Source organism: Mirounga leonina, unplaced genomic scaffold (assembly GCF_011800145.1).
Source record: "Mirounga leonina isolate KUSES-001 unplaced genomic scaffold, KU_Mleo_1.0 Mir_151, whole genome shotgun sequence".
NCBI lineage: Eukaryota > Metazoa > Chordata > Mammalia > Carnivora > Phocidae > Mirounga > Mirounga leonina.
Window position 1 is genome coordinate 72,072,178 of NW_023270377.1, and position 22,587 is coordinate 72,094,764.

A 22,587-nucleotide genomic window follows, 5' to 3' on the forward strand; every position below is an offset into this window, starting at 1 on the left:
TAGCAAAGTTTCATAGTTGTCAGAGAACGGGTTTCATATGTATTTCCTGGAATGTATCTCTAAATATTACCTGTTTTGGGATGCTATTGTGAATGGTATTTTTAATAGGTCAACATTAATTGTCAGTATATGAAAATAAAATTAATTTTGTATATTGACCTTATTTCCCACAAGCTTGCCAAAATGAATTATATTAGTTCTAGTAGCTCTTTTAAAAATTCTTTGTCGTTCCCTACATACACAATCATCTTATCTGTGAATCTAGGCAATTTTACATCTTCTTTTCTGATCTGTATGCATTTTATTTCTTTTTCTTGTTTTTTGCACTGGCTGGAAGAGCTAATATGATGATGAATAGGAGTGGTAAGAGTGAAGATCCTTGCCTTTTTCCTGGTCCTAGGAGTGAATGCACGCCCTCTTTTACCACTAAGTATGATTTTAGCTATAGGTTTTTGTAGATTCCTATTATCAATTAATGAGATTTGCTTTTATTCCTAGTTGGGAGAAGGTTTTTTATCCTATATGAATATTAAATTTTTCAAGTATTTTCATGAATGTATTGAGATTATAGCATACTTTTTCTTCTTCAGTCTATTGATATGATGGAACAGGGAAGATATGTGTTGTCTAGTCAATAATCATGTCTACAAAAAAATGCTATGTAACATTTATTGAATTAAAATTTCTTTACTTAAACTAAGAATTTTTGTCTTTTAGTGACATTGTATGGTCAACGGACATGAAATTGAACAGGATTGTATGTGTAGTCCTCTTGTGTCGGGTTGTTCTGTCCGTGAGGCAGCACTAAATGGTTATTAGCTGTATTTGGAACAGCAGCTGTTTGGGAAGGAACTTCCAGGCTGAGCCCAGACACAGTCGGTGCCAAGAACTCCACTGTTTTTGTGTCATCAGCGAGTGTGATTGCTATCCATCCCCTGCTCTGCCTAGTGGAGATTTATTAGTTTCAATTGTGGTTACATATATATGAAATATATAAAAGCACTCTGCAGAGTAAACAGTGTGACATTTCTACAGTGTTAATGCTCTGCATTACATTGGTGGGCAAGAAAGAGAAGAAAAGGGAGGGAGGTCACCTAGAAGAGATTGGAGAAAATCTGGACTGCCCTTTTTGGTTCCTCTGAAAGCCAAGTGGACCCTTGCCTCTTTGGCTCTTTCACCCATCACTCCAGACTGTGGGGCCATTTCTGGGTAGTGACTTGATGGAGGTGGAGTAACCAAGGCTTGGGGTCTTTTAGCTGACCCTCTTTTGTCCGTTAAGTCCTGTGTGTAATGATTGGGCTCTTGCTTTGTCTCTTTATGACAAAATTCCTACCTTGAATACAGCTCGGGACTTTTTCTCTCCCTTTCTCTCTTTGCTTGGACAGTTGTAACTCAGCAACTGGAGAACTGTAGGCCTTTCCCTCTTTGGCTCTTTCCCTCCTAAAAATCCTTTTAGGTGTTTGGCTCTAATTCCTAAACCTTAGACTAGTGGCTTTTATACAGGTTTCCACTGAGACACACAGAAAGAAGTACATTTTATACAATTTCCCTCAACCTGCATGCACACACAACTGAAATAAGAATTTTACGAAATATTCTTACCCTTAAAATATGTGAGGTACCCTATGAATTTTCCTTAGGTAGGAATGCTGGTCAGACCCCATTAATAGGTTGTTCACAGTTTAAGAAACCCCACTTTAGAATGTGAACTCATGTTTTTGGGAACGATAGCTGGAGGACAATTTGGGGGCCTGTATTTAAAATATGTTCCTCCAGGGAAGATTTACATTAGCTTCTGCTAGGTATCTGGGGATGCTACCAACTGAAACCCATTCAGTGTTTTGATTAGGTTTATTTTGGCCAACGTATAATATGAATTCAGACTCTAAGCCTGCCTGTGGTACACACTGGGGGTGAGAAAGTCTTGAAGATAAATATTTTTTTGCTATATCAAAGTCAAGGTTTAGACAGACAAATAGACGATTATACACCCTGTCTCTCTCTACAGAACACTTCCTGTTTTATTTTCAATGTAATTCCATTCATAGTTGCCTGATTTATTTGAGGGTCTCTGATCTGGCCTTTCTTTCTTTCTTTTTTTTTTTAGATTTTATTTATTTGACAGAGAGAGACACAGCGAGAGAGGGAACACAAGCAGGGGGAGTGGGAGAGGGAGAAGCAGGCTTCCCATGGAGCAGGGAGCCCGATGCGGGGCTCGATCCCAGGACCCTGGGATCATGACCTGAGCCGAAGGCAGACGCTTAACGACTGAGCCACCCAGGTGCCCCTGATCTGGCCTTCCCTTGTCTTAGGAACCATATTTTATCTCCTGATCTTGTGCTGCAGTCTGGTAAGCTAAGTGTGTAACCACTAGCAGCTGGTAGATGCCTCCAGGGTCAACAGCAGCCCCAGTGCTCAAGCACCTCTCTGGATTTTCACTTTATTTGTGGCTCTGAGCAATTCATTTCTTTTCCCACCAGCTTCATCATGTAATAGTAAAAAAAAAAGTTTTTCACTTATATTTTATTCAGCATTTTTGTGTGTGCTGTACCAAGAAGGGCTTCTGTGGACATCTAAAGTGTAACTTGGCAGAAATGGAAATTCCAGGATAGTTTATTTTCTTTTAATTTTTTTAAAAAATATTTTATTTATTTATTTGAGAGAGAGAGAATGAGAGAGAACACATGAGAGGGGATAGGGTCAGAGGGAGAAGCAGACTCCCTGCCGATCAGGGAGCCCGATGCGGGACTTGATCCCGGGACTCCAGGATCATGACCTGAGCCGAAGGCAGTCGCTTAACCAACTGAGCCACCCAGGCGCCCCATGGGATAGTTTATTTTTGAAATACTGCTGGCATAATTATCTATCCATCTGGAAGAAAACAGGGCTGTTCCACAGTGCCACACCATATACAAAAATAAATTACAGCTCGATTAAATATCTAATTGTGAAATATAAAACAATTTAAATGTCAGAGGAAAATTTAGATAGCAAAAAGATTTCTATGACTTTATAGTATGGAAGCTGTTTTTAAATAAGACAGGAAATCCAACTGTTATAAAAGGAAAAGAGATATAATTGCGTGCAAACTAAAATAAAAATGAGTAATGAAAGATAACATAAATAAAACCAAAGATAAGTTAAATATGGGATAGAAATATTTGCAGCATGTGTGACTAGAGAAAAAGTTAACTGTGAGAAGGTAAAGAACATCTTGTGTGTGCGTGCATGCATGTATGTATGTGTGCATGGCAGGAGAGTGGAAAGAGGAGAGGGGGCACTAAATGAAAAGGTGGGCAAGAGACACAAACAGAAATTTTACAGAAGAGAATATTCTTTTTTTTTTAAAATTTATTCGTTTTTGAAAGAGAGAGCGTGAGCACAAGTGGGGGGGAGGGGCAGAGAGAGAGGGAGAAGCAGACTCCCTGCTGAGCAGGAAACCCGATGCGGGCTCGATCCCAGGACCCTGAGATCACGACCTGAGCTGAAGGCAGACGCTTAACCGACTGAGACACCCAGGCACCTGGAAGAGAATATTCTATGTGGTCAGAGTGTTGAAAAGATGTTCAACATCACTAATAGCTGGAGGAATGCAAATTAAAACAACGATTTTTTCTTTTCCACCCATTAGATTTGCATAAGTTAAAAGACTGATGTATAGGTCAAGATATTTTCAACTAAAAGTATCAGAAACTTAGATTATAATGTTTTAATAAGTGAGTTCACTAACTCAACATGATCAGAAATCTGGGAGTAGATTGGTTCTATGATTTATTAACAAAGAGACTCAACAATGTCACCAGCCTATTTCCAGATTTCTTGTTATGTGAATCGATAAACACCCTTATTATTAAGACATTATTATATAACTTTCTGATAATTTTATCTGACACTCTTTTCCTCATGTGTGTCTGCTTTTTCTAATATGGAAAATGTTGGGTTTTATTATCTCAAGGTTGAAGGATGACAAAGGTTAAGAAACATGATTTGCTCAAATTGGATCATCTAATAGAAGCCACCATGTTGAGCAGAGATATCAAAGGTCTCTTTGCTTATTGCAAGTTTAAACAAGATATATATATTAAAAAAACCAACTTTCTAACCTGAGGGAGGAGGTTTGGGCTTCTCATTAAGCAGAGCAGGAAAAATGAAAGACTAACAAAAAACCTATTCCTGAGAAGATATGCACATAGCCTGGACATCACATGGATTTTAGGCCTGTGTTCCCATTGCCTGAGTGGTACAGGGACTCTCCGGAGAACAAACTTTCTTTAAGGTAGTCCCAGACTTTTAGTGCCCCTGCCTCTCTAGAGGAAGGGACTTTAATGTTAGGTCTCAAGCAGATAAAACAGACACTTGTTCAAGGATGTAAGCAGTATATAATGAAGAATAAGCTCCCCAAGCACACAGGGATGCAAGGCAGCATGCATGAGCCAGCAGAAAAGAGCACGCAGCAGAAAGACCGCAAAGGTTTCATATATCGCAATTATCAGAAAATAATTACAGACCAATATTCTAAGTTTAAAAAATAAGGCAAATTTGGAAATATTTTTAGAGAAGAGAAGATTATAAAAAAGTGACCTACCAGATTTGAACAATAACAGAATAAAACTGTTTAAAATTAAAAATACAATAACAAAAATTGAAAACTTAGTGGATAGATTTAACAACAATTAGTATAAGGAGAGAATTAGGCATCTGAAATATAGTTAAGAAGTTATTTTGTATGGAGTAAGACAGAATACATAATGGAAAATATGGAAGCGAGGATGACAAATAGAGGAACACATAAAAGGTTTAACGTGTTTTACGTAGTGGTCCATTGGAGAGGAGAGAAAGATTTGGGCAAAAGCAGTCTCTGCAGAAGTAACAGCTCAGAATTTTCTAGAGTTGATGAACACCAATCTATAAATTCAAGAAATTAAATCAATATCAAGAGGAGAAATAAAAAGGGAGACAAACCTTGATATAACATCGTAAAACTGCAGAACACCAAAAACAAAGCAAAATCCTAAAAGTTGACAGACAAAAAGGTAAATGAAATTCAAAGGAGTTACAGAAGAACTGACATTATCTTTTCAATAGCAAAAAGGAAAAAGAGAAAGGGTGGAACTACATCTTCAATATTCTAAAGGGAATTAACTGGTAACCCAGAATTCTACCCAGCAAAAATATCTTTTAAAGAATGAGGTTAAGTAAAAGACATTTTCAAAATAAAAAACACAAATAGGTGAGTTTCACATTATCAAAATCTTTGATAACGGAAATTCTAAAGATGTACTTCAGGCAGAAAGAAACTATACCAAAGTTCTGGCATGCAAGGAGGAATGAAAAGCAAAAAAAGTGAAAAATATGTGACTAATTCTAAAGAATATTAATCTACAACAGCAGCAATGTCTTGTGGGGTTTAAAAAAAAGATAAAATGGTCATTCAATATAAAAACAGCGTACCATACATGTCAAGAGAGGGGTAAATGGAATTAATATTTTCTAGGGGCCTTGTTTTGTCTAAGCAGAGGGTAAAAATGTTACTCCTTATGCTTTGAAGTGTCCCTGTTGTCATTTCTAAATTACTTCTAAGAGAGTGTGACTATGTTCCTTCTAATCCACAATAAGAAAAATAGAGCAATAAAAACTATCCAAAAGAAGTAAAAAAAAAAAAAAGAGAGAGAGAAGGAGAAAGAAGCACACAATAGATGTGACAAAAAGAAAGCATCCAAATATCAGTAATAATTAAACAAAAATAATTTAATGTAAATAGACTAAACAAAGATTACCAGATTGGAGAAAACAAATCCAATTAAATGTTGTTTTGAAAATGTCTTAAAAATGAAAGTTTACGGAAATGTTGAAGTTATTTTGATGGAAAAGATATACCATACATATTTTAAAACAAAAAAAAATGTTAGTTTATGTTAAGAGCATACAAAATTAACTTTAAGGCAAAAAAAATTCCTAGAGTTAAGAAGGGTCACTTTATAATGATTAAAGTTTCAATTTACCAGGGATTCTTTTTTTTTTTTAAAGATTTTATTTATTTATTTGACAGAGAGAGACACAGCAAGAGAGGGAACACAAGCAGTGGGAGTGGGAGAGGGAGAAGCAGGCTTCCCTCAGAGCAGGGAGCCCGATGTGGGGCTCGATCCCAGGACCCTGGGACCATGACCTGAGCCGAAGGCAGACGCTTAACGACTGAGCCACCCAGGCGCCCCTCTTTTTTTTTTTTTTAAAGACTTTATTTATTTATTTGAGAGAGAGAGTGAGAGCATGAGAGGAGAGAGGGTCAGAGGGAGAAGCAGGCTCCCCGCTGAGCAGGGAGCCTGATGTGGGACTCGATCCAGGGACTCCAGGATCATGACCCGAACCGAAGGCAGTCGCTTAACCAACTGAGCCACCCAGGCTCCCTACTAGGGATTCTTAATAAATTTAAATTTCTATGTATTTAAGAATGGGACTCAAAAATAAAATATTTTGAGATCTATAAGGAGAAATACAGAAGTCACAATCTCTGAGGGAGATTTAAATTTGCCACAGTCTTGGTAATTGATAGAACAAGTAGATAAATAATTAGTGAGACTATATAAGGTTGAAACAAGATGGTTTACAAACAACCTAATTTTTAGAAAATTGTAACTTATCAAATCTGAATAGTCTTATGACAATAGAGAATCTGAATCAGTAGTTTGAAAAAGGTAGTAAAAAATATTTCTAGAAAGAAAATTTCAAAGCCCATGAGGCTCTATCAGAAAAGTTTGATAAGCTTCCAGGAACAGATAAATCTCACACAAACTCCTCCAAAGTGTAAACAAAGAACAAACACTCCTTCACTCATTTTATGCATACTCTTGATATCAAAAACCCAATGAAGACAATATGAGAAAAGGGAATTACAAGCCACTCTCACTTATGAACATGTATGCAAATATGCCAACTTGAACCTGGAACCATATACAAAAATGGATTCTGGGAACCACAGTATAAGGGTAAGGAAATCATTATTCCTCAAATCAGGGTAAGCATTACCCTTGGTGAAGGAATAAGGTTGTGATCATGTGGTGATATCTCAGAGTGGGGAAAAAGGGGGAAGGGAGATGAGGGGCTGGTGAGGCATGGGAGTTTATAATTCTTTTTATACTTAACCTATATAATGTATGTACATTTCTGTATATTCACTATATTTCACAACAAAAGAACAACACATCAAGTTTCAAAGTAATGTTTGAGTTGAGGTTACACATTCTATGAACATCTGAGTTGGTATTGGAGTGCTGAACAGCTGAGGACATTATGTAACTCTTTCCTTATCAATTCTTGTACAGTACTGTCTGACTTGTTTCTTTGCACATACATTCTTTTTCTAATGAAAAAAATCTAATAGATTAAAGTTTACTATGCCTGTAAATAAGTGTTTCAAAGACATATTGTTTCCTCCAATACCCACTTAGTAGCAGGACCTAGACTTTTTGCTGATAATGTAGTTGTCCACCTAACAGACAATATTTTCAGCTACTCTTACAGATAAGTGTGGCCGTATGACTAGGTTCTGGCAAATGAGATGAATGGCAGTATTTTGGAGAACTTCTGAGAAGACCCGTTAAAACAGAACTGGCACATTCTTATGCCACCCTCCATCCTGCTGCCTGGATATAAAGGTTGGAGTTTAGTGGCTGTCTTGGACCATGAGGATGCACCCTGGGGGTGGCGACATGGGGGCTGACAGGAGCCTGACTGAAAACTTCATGGAGTCACCCTGCTAACATTGGACTACCAGTCTTCAAGTTTCTTTTCCATGATTGAGAAAAGGAAACTTCTGTCCAGTTTCCTCTGTTATTTGTAGCTAAACCCAATTCTAATGAACATAAAAACAACAAAACAAATCACCCAGAGTTCTCTCTGCTTATGGGTTATATCCAGTCCACAAACAAGTTTTGTTTGACCTATGATTTCTGGAAAAGGAAAGAAATGTGAATTTCTTTACATTGTTAAAAATTAAGTCTTAATATAAAACTTCTGGATATCTGGTTTGTCTTGAAAAATCAGGTATGGCATCCTTGTGTTCTTCCTCATTTATCTGTTGGTGGAAACTGAGAAGTAACTCACTCTTCCTTAGTGAACATGGGCATTCCCTGTTGATTCATTTGATCAGTATGTAGCAAATTTTCTTTCCTTTTTTTTTTTTTAAGATTTTATTTATTTATTTGACAGAGAGAGAGAGGGAGAGCAAGCAAGCACAAGCAGGGGGAACACCAGGCAGGGGAGCAGCAGGCTCCCCACTGAGCAAGGAGTCGGATATGGGGCTCGATCCCAGGACCCTAGGATCATGACCTGAGCTGAAGGCAGTCGCCCAACTGACTGAGCTACCCAGGCGCCCCTGTAGCAGGTTTTTAAAAATACATATTTTATTTATTTATTTGAGAGAGAGAGAGAGAGAGAGAGAGTACAAGCAGGGGGAGGGGCAGAAGGAGGAGCCAAGGGAGAGGGACAAGCAGACTCCCTGCTGAGCATGGAGCCCAGCTTGGGGCTCCACCTAGGGCAGGATGTGGGGCTGGATGTGGGGCTGGATCCCAGGACCCTGAGATCGTGACCTGAGCCGAAAGCAGGAGTGGGCTGCTTAATTGAGCCACCTGGGCACTGCAGTATGTAGCAAGCTTATACCCACTGGCCTAGAGTTCCTGCTATCAATAGTTTAGTATATTTCTACTTCAGCATAGTTGAGTTATTCTGTTTAATACAATTTTATACCTCACTTTTCTCCCTGATTATTAAACGAATGTCTTTTCTTTTGTGAAGGAATCACATTTTGTGGCTTGATTCTCTCATGGCTGGAATGCATTTCGGTTTGTAACAAATGATTTCTTGTGACTCTAGGTGATATCAGAGACATGCTCAGAGAAATAGCTCTGATGTCAGATACCATCAAGAACACTCTAAAACTTTCCATGAAAAGTCTTACGGAATAAGGTCAGGAAATCGGGGCAAGAGAAACTGGTCTTTTTTAAAGATTTTATTTATTTGTCAGAGAGAGAGAGGCAGGCAGAGGGAAAGGCAGGCTCCCCGCTGAGCAGGGAGCCCGATGTGGGGCTTGATCCCAGGACCCCGAGATCATGACCTGAGCCTAAGGCAGACGCTTAATTGACTGAGCCACCCAGGCATCCCTATTGGGTTAATTTTGATAGGAATTGCTATTTAGTTCATGCTCTCACTAATTCCCACCTTTCATATGGAAATCGGCTATTCAACAAAAACATCCAAGTTCCAGGTATCTTTGTTCCCATTTTGCTACCAAAACATACAGTGCTTGAAAGGGTAAATGTACTAATAATTTTCTTTCAGATTTCATACCCTATTTTAATAATGCTATTATATTTTTTGTTTTCCAAATAATTGGTTTCAGTAAAGAAAAGTCATGCACAACATGAAAATATGAAATTTCCACCTTCCTGTTCTGTTCTCAGTTGTGTAAAGAGGAAAAAAGGAAATTGATTATTTATATCAGTCAGGGTAGGTAAACAATGCATATTGATTAGGTACATGTCTAAATTAGACTTTCATTTAAACCAAACTGAAGGATTACATCTGAAGGAAGATAAATTGCCAAAACATTACAATTAGATTTATCAAAAATTAATGATTTCAAAGGATGCTATAATTATAAAAATTGCAGACTCTGATCGTACTATTCTTTTGGGACTTTAAACGTCTTGTGACCTACAGTCCTTTAAAAAATTCATTGTTGTTTTCGAACTTCCTTATAGTTTTCTATTTTAAACCAATTCATTGCTCTAGTCAGTATTAAGGTGATATCTACCTGCTGAGAAATACTCACGGGACCCCTTGTGGAATTGTTCTGCCATCACATGAACAAATCCATTTATAGCTCATCCTGTGAGGATTCAGTGCACACCTGACAGGTGTGTCAGACAGGGTTTTTTTTTTTTTTTCCCTCTGTAAACTGCAAGGTGCTGTGATTTTTATATTTGAGAAAGTGCTATGAGATACAAGCATACAAAGAAGTCAAACGTGGGCTTTTAAAGTCTAATATAGGAAGCATTTCCTATCTAGGAAGCATTTCCTATCTTGGGAAACAAGTACACTGATTTCAATTATGAAATTTTGTTCATAGGGATATAATGGGAAATCGGAAGTAAAATTTATAACCAATTCTAAATTGAGGATTTCACATGATGTGAGTCCCTACTCTCAGTTATGTAAATACTATTACCTGTTTGCTGAAATACTTTTTGGGTATTTATCACGTATGGGACACTGGGCTGGGTCAAAATAGGATTATTTCACATCAGTCTTTTTTCCAAGTGAACAAGCTGCTTTGTGTGAGTGTGTTTGCTGTGGGAGAATTTATAGTAGCATGAACTTCAGGACAGAGAAGCCTAACTTCTCCCTTTTGGTCAATGTTTTTAAATGTCTCCCCCGAACAAGTCTTTGCTATGAGCTGGGGAAACAGTGCTAGGAGATACAGGTGCTACTTCCAAGGATCTTTCATGTTTTCCATGTAAAAGGTTGGCTTAAGAGAAAAAAAAACGCCCTGAAATATTCCTTGAGTAGTTAGCTATCTAATTTTTTTTACAAATGTGTATCATTTGAGAATATGTTTTGATGACAGATAATAAACTGATCTCGGTGCATGCACTGAAGTTAAGAACAAGTATGGGGCTGATTTAAATTCTCCTTCCTACATTTTATTAATCTTATCTCGGCTGAAGTCAAAATTCTACAGACCCTGTGCCAAAGATGATACTCTTCAATCTCACAATCCTAATTCCTTAACATATAAAAGCATTATTATTCTTAAATTCAGACAAAAGTAGACGAGAGAAGATTTGAAGATACCCAGTGTTCCTCACATACTCCCTGAAGCCCAGCAACACAAGGAGAACTGCCAGGAAATACTTTTCTGTGTTGTGCAACCTGCGTTCTATAAAGTCATGAAATCATTCCAGGAGAAGACGGTGGATGGCAACAGCCATACGCAGACTGAACACTGAACAGTGGAATGGCCCCATCAGTAGCTCATCTGATTCAGTTAAAAGGCAGAAATGCTTCTCATGTTATTTCTGTCACCTTCATTGCTCCGTTGAATCTCTAGATTAAACGATATTCTGCCCTTGTTTAGTACTTGAGGTTCATGTTGATAAGAAATAATCATGTGATTATTCTTGCTCCGTGGAGAAGGATGACCGTTTGCTGTTCCCAAAGTAGAGTATGTTGGAGGGATCTAACCGAATTCACTTCTCACTGGATTATTCCTGATGACATTTATAAGGGTCACTGTGAAGAAGTAGGAAGCTAGGACAGGCTCTAGGGGGGTCGCCTGCAGTTTGTGAGTGTGGAATTACATAGGAGCGTTAGACAAATAAAACCGGTATCTTTGACTTAGCAACTGAGACCCGTTCACTTCCCACATGTAAGTGCAGTTCCATATGGTTTTATATTGTACTGATTGATCATGAATGGAATTCTTCATCATGATCTTTCTCTTATCTCCCACTTGCCTTGCTCTTATGTAAAGTTGTCTTCATATTTTTACTTTGAAAATTGCTTTGGAATTGTTCCCTAGATGGATCATGTATTCCTTAGTAGAATTTAAATTCCATAAGGATGTGAACTGTGCCCCACTTTCTGGTATCTGTCCTAGAGGGTTGTTCTCAGTGCAGCATTATACAAAGCAATACATTTGGATCCAGTCTTTTAGTAGAGCAGTAAGAAACCAATTACAAAATGTATTTTCATTACCATCAAGCACATGTTTGAAATGATAGTATCCACATTCAAGGATGATTTGAAATGGCAGGTTAAAGGAGGTTCATCATGAAGATTTGGGAGACTTCTCAGTGCTTAGCATGTCATTCCAGTTTTGGCAAAAGACATTATTCCTGTTGAGCTAATTAACAAGGTAGCTTTGAATGACTTAGAGGCAATGTATTCCTTTGTTTCAACTGCAGATATTACTTCCACGATGTCCCCCAGAAACCTGTGAACTAAACGAAACAAAGACCTTTTCATTGATGCACAGGCCTGTGTCATAGAGGGTTTATAGGGTAGGTGGATGGACCACAGCGTTCAGTTGACCCTGGTGGCATTTCTTCCATGTGCCAGGACAGAAGCAGACCCATCAGAAAGCATCTCAAGCAGCATTATCTGTTTTGGTTGGCTTACTACCTGAGAACATGCTCCAGACTGGAAAAATAAATGCTTCCCCTTGTCAGCGGACAGGGGTGGGGAGGCAGTTGAAGACTTGATATTTATACATTCATGAGTAGAATCTTGCAAGATGGTATCTTTTCACTTGGGGCAAAACTTTTAATAAAAGGGGTAAAAGTGGTTTTAATATTAAATTAGTCTGTGGTTTCTTTAGGGGTGTTTTGGATCCTCTTCAATTTCTATAGGCTATTTGCTGTAGCAGCTTCTGGGAAGGAAGCACTACTGTAAAGTTTTACAAAAATTCATTTTGGATGGAGACCTCTGTTCTCTTTGTCTGAATTTGTTTTTCAACAGCTGTTCAGCCAGTACATATGTCTTCAGTCACTCTCTTCTCAAAGAGTTTCTTTTTCTTTTTTTTTAGAGAGAGAGGGGGAGAAGGGGCAGAGGAAAGGGGAGAGAGAGAATCTTAAGTAGGCTCCATGCCCAGCACAGAGCCCAACATGGGGCTCAATCTCACAATCTCACAATTCTCACAATCTCACAACACAATCATGAGCTGAGCTGAAATCAAGAATTGGATGTTTGACTGAGCCACCCACATGTCCCTTCTCAAAGAGTTTCTATTCCTCACTCCCTTGTAATGTCTTGGTTTCTAGTCAATTGAAGGTCGTTCAAATATAATGAAGAAATGTGTCTTTACATGGAATGTAGACATTTTCAAGATTTCCGTGCCAATGGTCAGTATGGGCTATTTGAAGCAATGGTCTAGTCCATAGCTCCACTTAGTTCTCAGTCATCTCCTAATAGCATATACTAAGGAGATATAAATTAATTAATTTAAAGGTCATATACATCTCATAAGCATCAGTAATTACAAAAGTGACTTTTAATAAGGAAAGAGAAGAGGTCAGCAGGAGAGGAAACATGGGGATCATACCCATATTATCTTTTTCATCTTGAGGACTGCTTCCCTAAAGCTGGAAGTGGGGAGTGGCAAACAGGCACTGTCCTGGAGGAGTTGAGGCATCGAAACTAGTTCTGAAATTTATTTGAGTAGTGGCAATGGCCATTGGCTTTCACCATCAATAGTTCCATTCACATCTCTAGGGGAAGTTGCAAAAAAAATGTTTTAAAAAAATTTTTCCTCCTTCCTCCCTCCCTCTCTCCCTCCCTTCCTTTCTTCCTTCCTTCCTCCCTTCTTCCTTTTCGGTTGTTGTTGTTTTGTCTTATCTTACTTTCTTACATCCGTCTGCCTTTCACATGACTCTCTCCAGCTGTCCAGAATCTTCCACCCCATTTGGGTCAATGTGCCCTTCTCCCTGCCTTGTTAATACTTCCTTTCCCTATGTTGTCTTGGTTCAGTGTATTATAGAGCTTATACAGGTGAGATATTTGTGACTTAGGCTCTCACCCATCTGGGCTGGTGCTTTTCTCCGCACCCCCCCAACATTCTAGTCTATGTAATTTGCTCGGGAATGAAATAACATGAATGGACAATGCAGCATTCCCCAGACCTCACTTTTGGGATTAACATATTCCCCCCATGGAGCCGCTTATAATATGGAGCATGCACTTCATTTGGCACAGGCAATCTCAGATTGGAAATTATGGAATAATAAGAGTTCTCCTATGATCGAGAATGTAAAACCTGCTAGAAAAAATAAAGTGCTCATCAAAGGTAACTTATTAAAATGTATTCTTAACTGCACTACTGTCTCTTTTGCCATGACTCATTGGGTGTAGACTACAGTTTTTCTTCATTTATCTCCTGTAGAGATTACAATCAACATTTGGTTTAGAAGATAGTTTTACAAATGTTTGCTTTAAAAATTGCTCAGTGTTTAAGGAGCTCTTTCTGGATGTTGTTGCTAGCCTTTTTCTAGCTGAGTAATCTTTTTTTATTACTGACTCCTATCAGTAAATTTGTTCACAAAAGTAGAAACATTGCCCATCTGTAATAAACATCTCTGAAAGCAGTAACCTTCACTAGAACAGTACACTTTTATAAAGAGTATTCTATTTTCAGGGTTGCTGACCTTTCGCCTCTTCATTGGTTGCCATAGTGATGAGCTGAACTCTGCTTAATAGAGCTTTACTAAAATGAAGACAATCAATAAGCTTTTTAACTCTGTTTATATGGATAGCTCCTGATAACATATATTGAAATAAGATATAGCCATATAAATGTATCTAATAGTGGAATTTTATTTTTTAAATTTTATTTTGATTTTAAAAACATATTTAAGCAGATGTTTATGTAGGTTGCAAGAGATTAAGTGCTTTCTGTGGCTTTCATAGAATTCCTAGAATACCATCGTGAGGACCTAAAGATACAGATACAACTTGAAATGTAGATTTGAAAGATCGCTGTGTAATGGATAATAAAACCCTTCTATAACAGCAAACGGTAGAAGTTGCAAGTACCACGGTTAATGATTTCTAAAGCAAAGTCAAGTCAAAGAACTCTTTTAGCACCTTGTCATGAGAACATTCAAGGCCAAGTTCTCATACAACTTCGGATGACGTCAGAGGAATCCTGAAACACTCTGGAGAAGGAAAGTTGGTGATCTGGCAGAATTCCCTGGCAAAGTAGAAGAGCATGGATTATGTTTGTTTCCAGAGTTCACTTAACAGTTTTAACTCTTAGTTATCGATCCTAAAAAAACCTATTTTTAAGATTATAATGATACTCATATGAGCACATTTTTTGAGGAATTCCATTCCTTTTCCTTGAGAATTAAATATCTGTTTTGCATTTATATTTACATATTCCGGTTGACATATTGTAAGTAAAATGTAAATGCATTTAATATAATAAGCTCTACAGGATTGTCATTGCAAAGACGGAAGTCTGAAGAATGGCTTAATTCACAAAGTCCATTATCACTGTCATTTGTTTAGATTCTAAGGGGCAGGTGTTGTGCCATTGCTTTCCATGCGTGTCTGCAGCCCTCTCTCTGGGTATGCCTCGTCAGCTCCGGGAGGGTGAGTTTGCTCAAGGCATTATAGCCACAAATGGAGAAAGTGTCTGCTCACTTTGGCTTCTCTTTCTCCAAAGCCTGCATTCTACTTCTCCTTGGTGTCTGAGAAGCTAAGACTCCAGAATTCTCTTCCTATCAAATACTTCCTAAGGTTTATTAAAACAAAAATCACCATCCCTAATGATAGGACGTGGAGATAAAATTAAGGTGATCCCAAGACTGTCTTTAGTGAACGAAGAGAAAATGAACTATGTGCTCATTTCAAGTGTCAAAATAATTTCTTTGAAAAATGCAGAAAATATCTGTCATAATAGATTTTTCATGGTTCACTATTTTCCCTAAATTAAAAAGATTTCTTAAGTGCAAGAAGAGCTTTGGAAAAATTGGTATCTGCGTTTTCATATTAGAGTCACAAATTATAACCTTATGTTACTTGGTTTCAATTATCATGTTTTTTCTAAAACTAAACATCTTATCCCTTACTTATTAAGAACAAAACTAGTAGAACTTTTAGTGGTTCTGCCATTCAAGGGCTATCTATTAATTATCTCCAGTTGAAAATACTAGGGATATAGTTGAGAACAAAGCAGGCAAAAATCTTTCTCTCACGAAACCTACGTTCTTTGGAGGGAATCAGATAATAGATAAATCAAAACACGAATATACCGCGTGCCAGGCGGTGATACAACCCAGGAATTAAAACAAAACAGTAAATAAAATAAAATAAAATAAAATAAAATAAAATAAAATAAAATAAAACAGTAAAGAGGTGTAGAGAATGAACGAGGACTGAGAAGAAAGTGCTACTCTTTCAGATAAGGTTCAGCCAAGACCATCCTGTCCCCTCCTGCCTTGATATCAGACCACATGGGTCTCTTCGCTTTTACTCCTGGGCCCCTCTGCAGCCCGGTGGAATGAAAGTGAGATCACATTGTTAGTTTGTCTGCTCCAAGTCCTGGACAGAGTCTACTTGGAATAGAATACACAGTCCTTGACCCAGCCTACAGACCCCACATGCTCTTTCCCTTGGTTGCCTCCTACTGTCCTCTGCCTTTCTCCTCGCTTACTGCGCTCTAGGCAAGGGTTGTTCCTGAGCAGCCCAAGTGAGCCTCATCTTGGGGCTGTACACTTGCTTTCGCGTTGCCCAGAGCGCACCTCTTTGGGATCTTCCTGGTGTTGTTCCCTGCCTCCTCCCAGAGCAGCCTTTGGGAGCAGTCTTTCTAAAGGGGCATCCCGGCATCACGCGCTTTCTCCTCTGCTTCATCATCGCGCTTAGGGCCTCTTGCTTGGGTATCACATATCCATCTGTTTAGTGGGCGTATGAGAACATAAGCACTAGGAGAGCAAGGATTTGGCTCTCACCACCACTGGTGTATCTCAGCACCTGGAATAGTGACAACATATTGCAGGAGCTCAGTAATTATTTGTGGCGTGAATGAATGAATGTGCTCTAAGGATGGACTGCTGAAAAATGGGGAGAAGATAGTAGAAAAATGTCAAATGCCTTGGAGGACTTAAAAAGGATCCCATGCACTGGTGCTTTCCATGATCCTCATTCTGGCTCCCATGGTTACCTGGCATAATTATTCCAGGTGCATCCTGATCTCGACTCCCTTTCCCCATCTTTGCTTATCCCCCAAAGAATCTTTACCAACTCATGTAAGTGCATAGTGTGTGGCTCCTCATCAAAGATGTGAGATTTTGGTGATCACATTTCCAATTTCCAGAGTATCTTAAATGGGTTGATTTATGGTCATGTTCTTTCTTTTTTAACTGAAGCATCTCCAAATGCCCCCAAACTCGGACCCATGGAGCTGACCGTTGTCATTACTGTGCCAGTTTGCCTCCTGTCCATGGCAGCGGTGCTGACAATCTGGGCATGCCAAGGTCGACTGTGCACAAACAGGAAGAAAAAGAGACAGAATGTGGAGGAGCCCCTCTCTGAGTGCAATCTGGTAAATGCTGGAAAAACTCTAAAAGATCTGATTTACGATGTGACTGCCTCTGGATCTGGCTCTGGTATGTGCCTGTTGTCCATTTCGCAGTAAGAAAACTCTTATTTAAAAATAAATAAAAATAAAATCCAACAAAAAGGGCCCAAATATTATGAATTGTATCATTTAGAATGCTTGATGTGGTATGTGGTAAGTTCTGGTATAGAAACTTGTTTTTGGATTTGATGAAGAGAACCAACTATCATGGCTGAATGAATTAAGTCTTCTCAGTTGCCTTTTCTGCCTTTAGGTATTCAGATTCTCATGTTTACATTCCTTCAGAATTTATTTCTGAAGCGAGAAAGAGTTTCTCTTCTCTCCCTTCCCCCCCCTCCCCATTATGGTTAGTAATAATCATTGTTGCTCTCTTAGTAATGCTTCATGGGCACAAAAGTTACTGTATTTAAGGAGCTGAGTTCTGGGGGAGAGATGTTAGTTATGCAAAGTGGTATTCTTAGAGTGTCTTTGCTTGTGGTAATGGAAGTCTTCAGAATCCGAAGCACCCCCTGCAATGTGTGTGTGTGAAGTCAACAGGGAGCTGACCTGAAATTAAAACCAAGAATGTATTCTTTTTTTTAAATTTTATTTTATTATGTTATGTTAATCACCATACATTACACCGTTCGTTTTTGATGTAGTGTTCCATGATTCATTGTTTGCGTATAACACCCAGTGCTGCATTCAATATGTGCCCTCTTTAATACCCATCACCAGGCTAACCCATCCCCCCCAACCCCCCTCCCCTCCAGAACCCTCAGTTTGTTTCTCAGAGTCCATAGTCTCTCATGGTTCGTCTCTCCCTCCAACTCCCCCCCTTCATTTTTCCCTTCCTACTATCTTCTTTTTTTTTTTTTTTTAACATATAACGTATTATTTGTTTCAGAGGTACAGGTCTGTGATTCATCAGTCTTGCACAATTCACAGCACTCACCATAGCACATACCCTCCCCAATGTCTATCACCCAGCCACCCCATCCCTCCCACCCCCACCACTCCAGCAACCCTCAGTTTGTTTCCTGAGATTAAGAATTTCTCATATCAGTGAGGTCATATGATACGTGTCTTTCTCTGATTGACTTATTTCGCCCAGCATAATACCCTCCAGTTCCATCCACGTCGTTGCAAAGGGCACGATTTCAGTTTTTTTGATGGCTGCATACTATTCCATTGTATATATACACCACATCTTCTTTATCCATTCATCTGTCGATGGACATCGTGGTTCTTCCCACAGTTTGGCTATTGTGGACATTGCTGCTATAAACATCGGGGTGCACGTACCCCTTCGGATCCCTACATTTGTATTCTTAAAGCACAGAAACAGATGATAGGGAGTAGCACAGCACTGCTGTGCTGGCTTTTGCTAAGGTAGTATGATAAGTCTATTCCTCTTTAATGGAACTCCAGAACCCCTGGTGAAGCAATTCAAAAGACCAGGCTGTTTTATGGCCTGAATGAGCCTTTCTCATTGTACAAGTCATATGAGGGCATTTTGGGTTTCTGGTGACAAAGCAGATTTCTCCATAATAACAAACTTTTTAAAATGGCCTCTCCTCACTTATATGTCCAGAAATTCTGTCGGCATGTGGTACTGCAGAAATGTGAACTAAGGTAATCCTAGGTGGGTCACTTCAGGAGCCCCTGGGTCCCCTCTTGCTTTGGATCATTAAGGATGATTACCCCAAACAGACTTTGAGAAACTCCGCAGCCCGTGGCCTTTAGGAGCATCCAGACAGGCACAATTAACAGGGCAGATGACAGAGAGGCAGTAGCATTTGTATGAGTAGTCTGTATTTAACATGAAGCAGCTTTAGACTCACCAAAGGGTCCAGAAAAGAGAGACCCAATTAGGTCATCCACAGAACCCAGAAAATGTGTTGCTTCTGGGGGCAAGATCACCTGCTCTGTCTTGGGCCAAGGTCTCAATGTTTATGCCATCACTGCACAGATTAGGTGGCATGTTTCCAAAGGAGGCATACCTGGAAAAACGTCTCCAAACTGCAAAGTTCATAGATCTAAAATCCAAATTAAATTATTGCATAGAAAACTGACATTCTTCCTTTAAAAGTAAAGCTGTTCAGATTCAGTACTCATTCTTCCTTGACTATTACATCATGGGGCCCACTGTGTACTAATTTCTTGAGCCCAGGTGACATTCTAGGCACAAAATATGAGCACAGAGAGCTCTGATTTGTGCCCAGTTCCTTGAAACCTTATATAATTTCTGGATAAAGTTCAAGTGGTTAAATAACCATCTATTTAATACTCCCCCCAAACATTTCAGTTCATCTGAAGATGTTAAGTAGAAATGTGTATTTTAGAGCTACTCCTTGAATATATTTAAGGTGACTAAGAATTTCCCTTTCATTTTTTTTTAAGATTTTTTATTTATTTATTTGAGAGAGAGACTGAGAGAGAGCATGAGAGGGGGGAGGGTCGGGAGGGTCAGAGGGAGAAGCAGGCTCCCTGCCGAGTAGGGAGCCCGACGTGGGACTCGATCCCGGGACTCCAGGATCATGACCTGAGCCGAAGGCAGTCGCTTAACCAACTGAGCCACCCAGGCGCCCGAATTTCCCTTTCAAATAAAAGTAATAGAGATTTCATAACTGGAGACTGGATATTTAGTTTAAGAAAGTCGTCATGAGCCCGGACATGAAATAAAAAAAATAACATTAAGATTTTTTGGTGTTTTTGTGCCTCTTTAAACTTAAATCGGGGTTTACTGACTATTGGACTCTTACCTTTATTCTAAGATCTTTCTTAAAAAGAAAGCTGTCCATGTACCCAAGCACAGATGATTTTTTTAATGACCAATTTGAAAGAGTTTTAGGCACTTTTTCTCAAAGTCAGCTACATCCATTTGGCAGTGAGCACTGGCTGAAAGTACCTGATGGCAGCATTGTCTTTGGTAATCAGAGAGAATGGGTCTAGCTGCTGCAAGGTTTCCATCATGAAAGCTCGTTCACTGGGAGGAAATCAGGTGGTTCCTTTTTGCTTCTCTTAATTGGGCCAGCAAACTTTAGGCAAAGGCAGTTTTGTTAGATGTTGAGAAACCAAAACTTGTGAAGCTTATCCCTGGCCGGGTCATTTCAAAGAGATAGAATACCTGCAAGAAAGGAAAGTGGACTGATGTGCTGCTGGACTATTTCTGAGAATGGATTGTGTCTCAGGTGGCTTCTGAGAGACTGGGTGAATTGCTACTTTCCTGTCCCAGTATAACACTTCTTATGGGTGGTGACATTACTGAAAGATCAGACATCAGCTTCCCATCAGACATCAGCTTCTACAACCCCTGGTTTAAAAAAAAAAAAAAAGAAAGAAAGAAAAAAAGAAAGAAAGTAAAATGAGCCTACAGAGAGAAGCAAAGTCTATGTATCTTCAAATGAAATCTCTAAGTGTATAAACAAGAGCTAGATTATTTGGAGTGGTTGCCTTGAAAGATACCAAAGCACCTTTCCCAGAGTTTTAGTGTCTCAACTTGAATTGCTATGCTGAGTACATTTGATGATGTTGTCTTACTCTGTCCATGGTCTGTCGCATTGGTCATGTGCTTGATCAATTTGCAGTTTGAAAATAGAGGCTAATCGAGTTCTCTAATCAGTTGTTGTTGGTAGCGGTTGTTGATGGTGATGTTTTGGTGGGTGTGTGTATGCAAGATGGGGCGAGGGAGGAGAGAGATTGAGATTGCAATTTGGCCTGATGATTGTTAGTACAACTTTTATTGTGTGGTCAAGTAGTAAACTTGGCCATAGCCTACAAGAAACAGCCCTTAGAGTTTGCTGCTGGAAGTCTTCCCAACAGGAGAGGACTACAGACATATCCACTGAATGGTGAGAGCATGAGTTTGGACTGAACACCAATATTTTAGTTGTAGGTCGGCCTCCCACTACAGCCTATTTCTGGGCAAGTCTTCGATTACTGCAGGGCCCCGATTTTCTCATCTCTAAAATGATAAAGTTGAACTAGACGATCTCAGAACTTTCTGGCTGTGGGGCTCTATGACTAATTGTTGAGATCCATAATAGCAACCTTATAGTCTGTGCTTATTTAGCCACAGTGGGTGGTTCTCATGAAGATGAGCACATCTGAATAAACCATGGCTCATTTCAGGAGCAGAGGCTGAAGCCTGCAGAGCTTACGGGGCTGTAGCAGTGAGAGTTTCCGGGCCATCTGAGTACAAGGATAAGAACTAAACATGACATTCCAGAGTAAACTTAGACTGTAACCTCTTTACCTATTTTCCTCTAATTATAAGAGTGATAAGTACCCATTGTGGAAATTAAGAAGATGTATATTAGAAAGAATATCACAATTCACCCTGATTCCACTAAATAGGAAGAACCGTCATAGCATTTGGCAAATTTCCTTTTCTGTCTTTTTCCTGTGCATATTTTGGATAGCTAGGTACACTTATTTAGGTGGGTAGAATTTACTGTGCTATTTTCATTTAACATTATAGCAAAAGTATTTTCCCATGTCATTAAGAAATACCTCCTCATAAGCAGCATCATTATCATTTGTTCTAAGTAATCTGTTTTAAGATAGAATATTAAGGGCTAACCATTATTGAGCATGGAATATACCAGATACTGTGCCAGGTGCTTAACATGCTTATTCATTCTTGTATTACCCCTATGAGATAGGTACTGTTAATATCCCCTATTTTTTAGATAAGCTGAAGCTCAGAGAAGTTCCATTACTTGCCCGTGGTTACCAGGTGGCACAGCTGAAATTTGAACTGAGGTCTTTCTTATCTGTTCTCTTAATCGCTGCACTATGTTTAACAATTTTTTTATTATCTGATACTTTCCCTTCTATTTCCTGTAAGTAATAATGTATTAAATATTTTGGCATAAATGTTTCTGTGTTTTGCATTAAATCTTTAGGTTAGAATTCTAGAAGTGGGGTTATTGGTTCAAAGAATCTAAACTTTTTACATACACTCAGAATATATTTTCTTTGATTTTTTTTATTTCACAAAGAATTTCCATTTGATATTTTCTATGACGATGCTTTGCTTTTTTTAGTGTAACATGATTACCTCACTTAATTATTGAATCTGATTCTTCACTTTGCAATTTTAATTTGGTTTTTGAAAAAACTCACAAGGAATTCTTCTGCTTCCCCAGTTGTACTAGAAACAATGCATTTTATTTTAGAGACTGATGGCACCTTTTTTTTTTTTTTTTTTTAAACTTTGTGTATTTAGTAACCTGACTGGCTTTCATGGGCAAATCAGGGAGATTTGCAGCAATTCTGGAAAATCAGATATCTGTAGCAGCAGGTTATGTTCAAGAAATTTTTATTTGGGAATGTGAGAAGAGAAATTCATATTAAGAATTTGGAGTGGTGTTTTTTAAGCATGGTTTGACCCAGAAGTTTGGTACAGTGGTGCTTATTTCTTCAAAATTGGTAAAATTATGAAAGCACTTCAGTGTTTGCATTTTTTATGT

General features: G+C 38.7%; 1 protein-coding gene across 2 annotated transcripts in view; it reads left to right on the plus strand.

The window, feature by feature from the left end:
• ACVR1C (activin A receptor type 1C) overlaps positions 1–22,587 on the plus strand; it is a 73,343-nt gene that overhangs the window by 36,881 nt on the left and 13,875 nt on the right. Inside the window, exon 3 of one of the 2 annotated variants that reach the window (XM_035007991.1) lies at positions 16,920–17,159. The exons of the other annotated variant lie outside the window; for it this stretch is intronic. Coding sequence (XP_034863882.1) covers positions 16,920–17,159 — 240 coding nt within the window. The remainder of the gene's footprint in view (positions 1–16,919; positions 17,160–22,587) is intronic. 2 annotated transcript variants of the gene reach the window in all.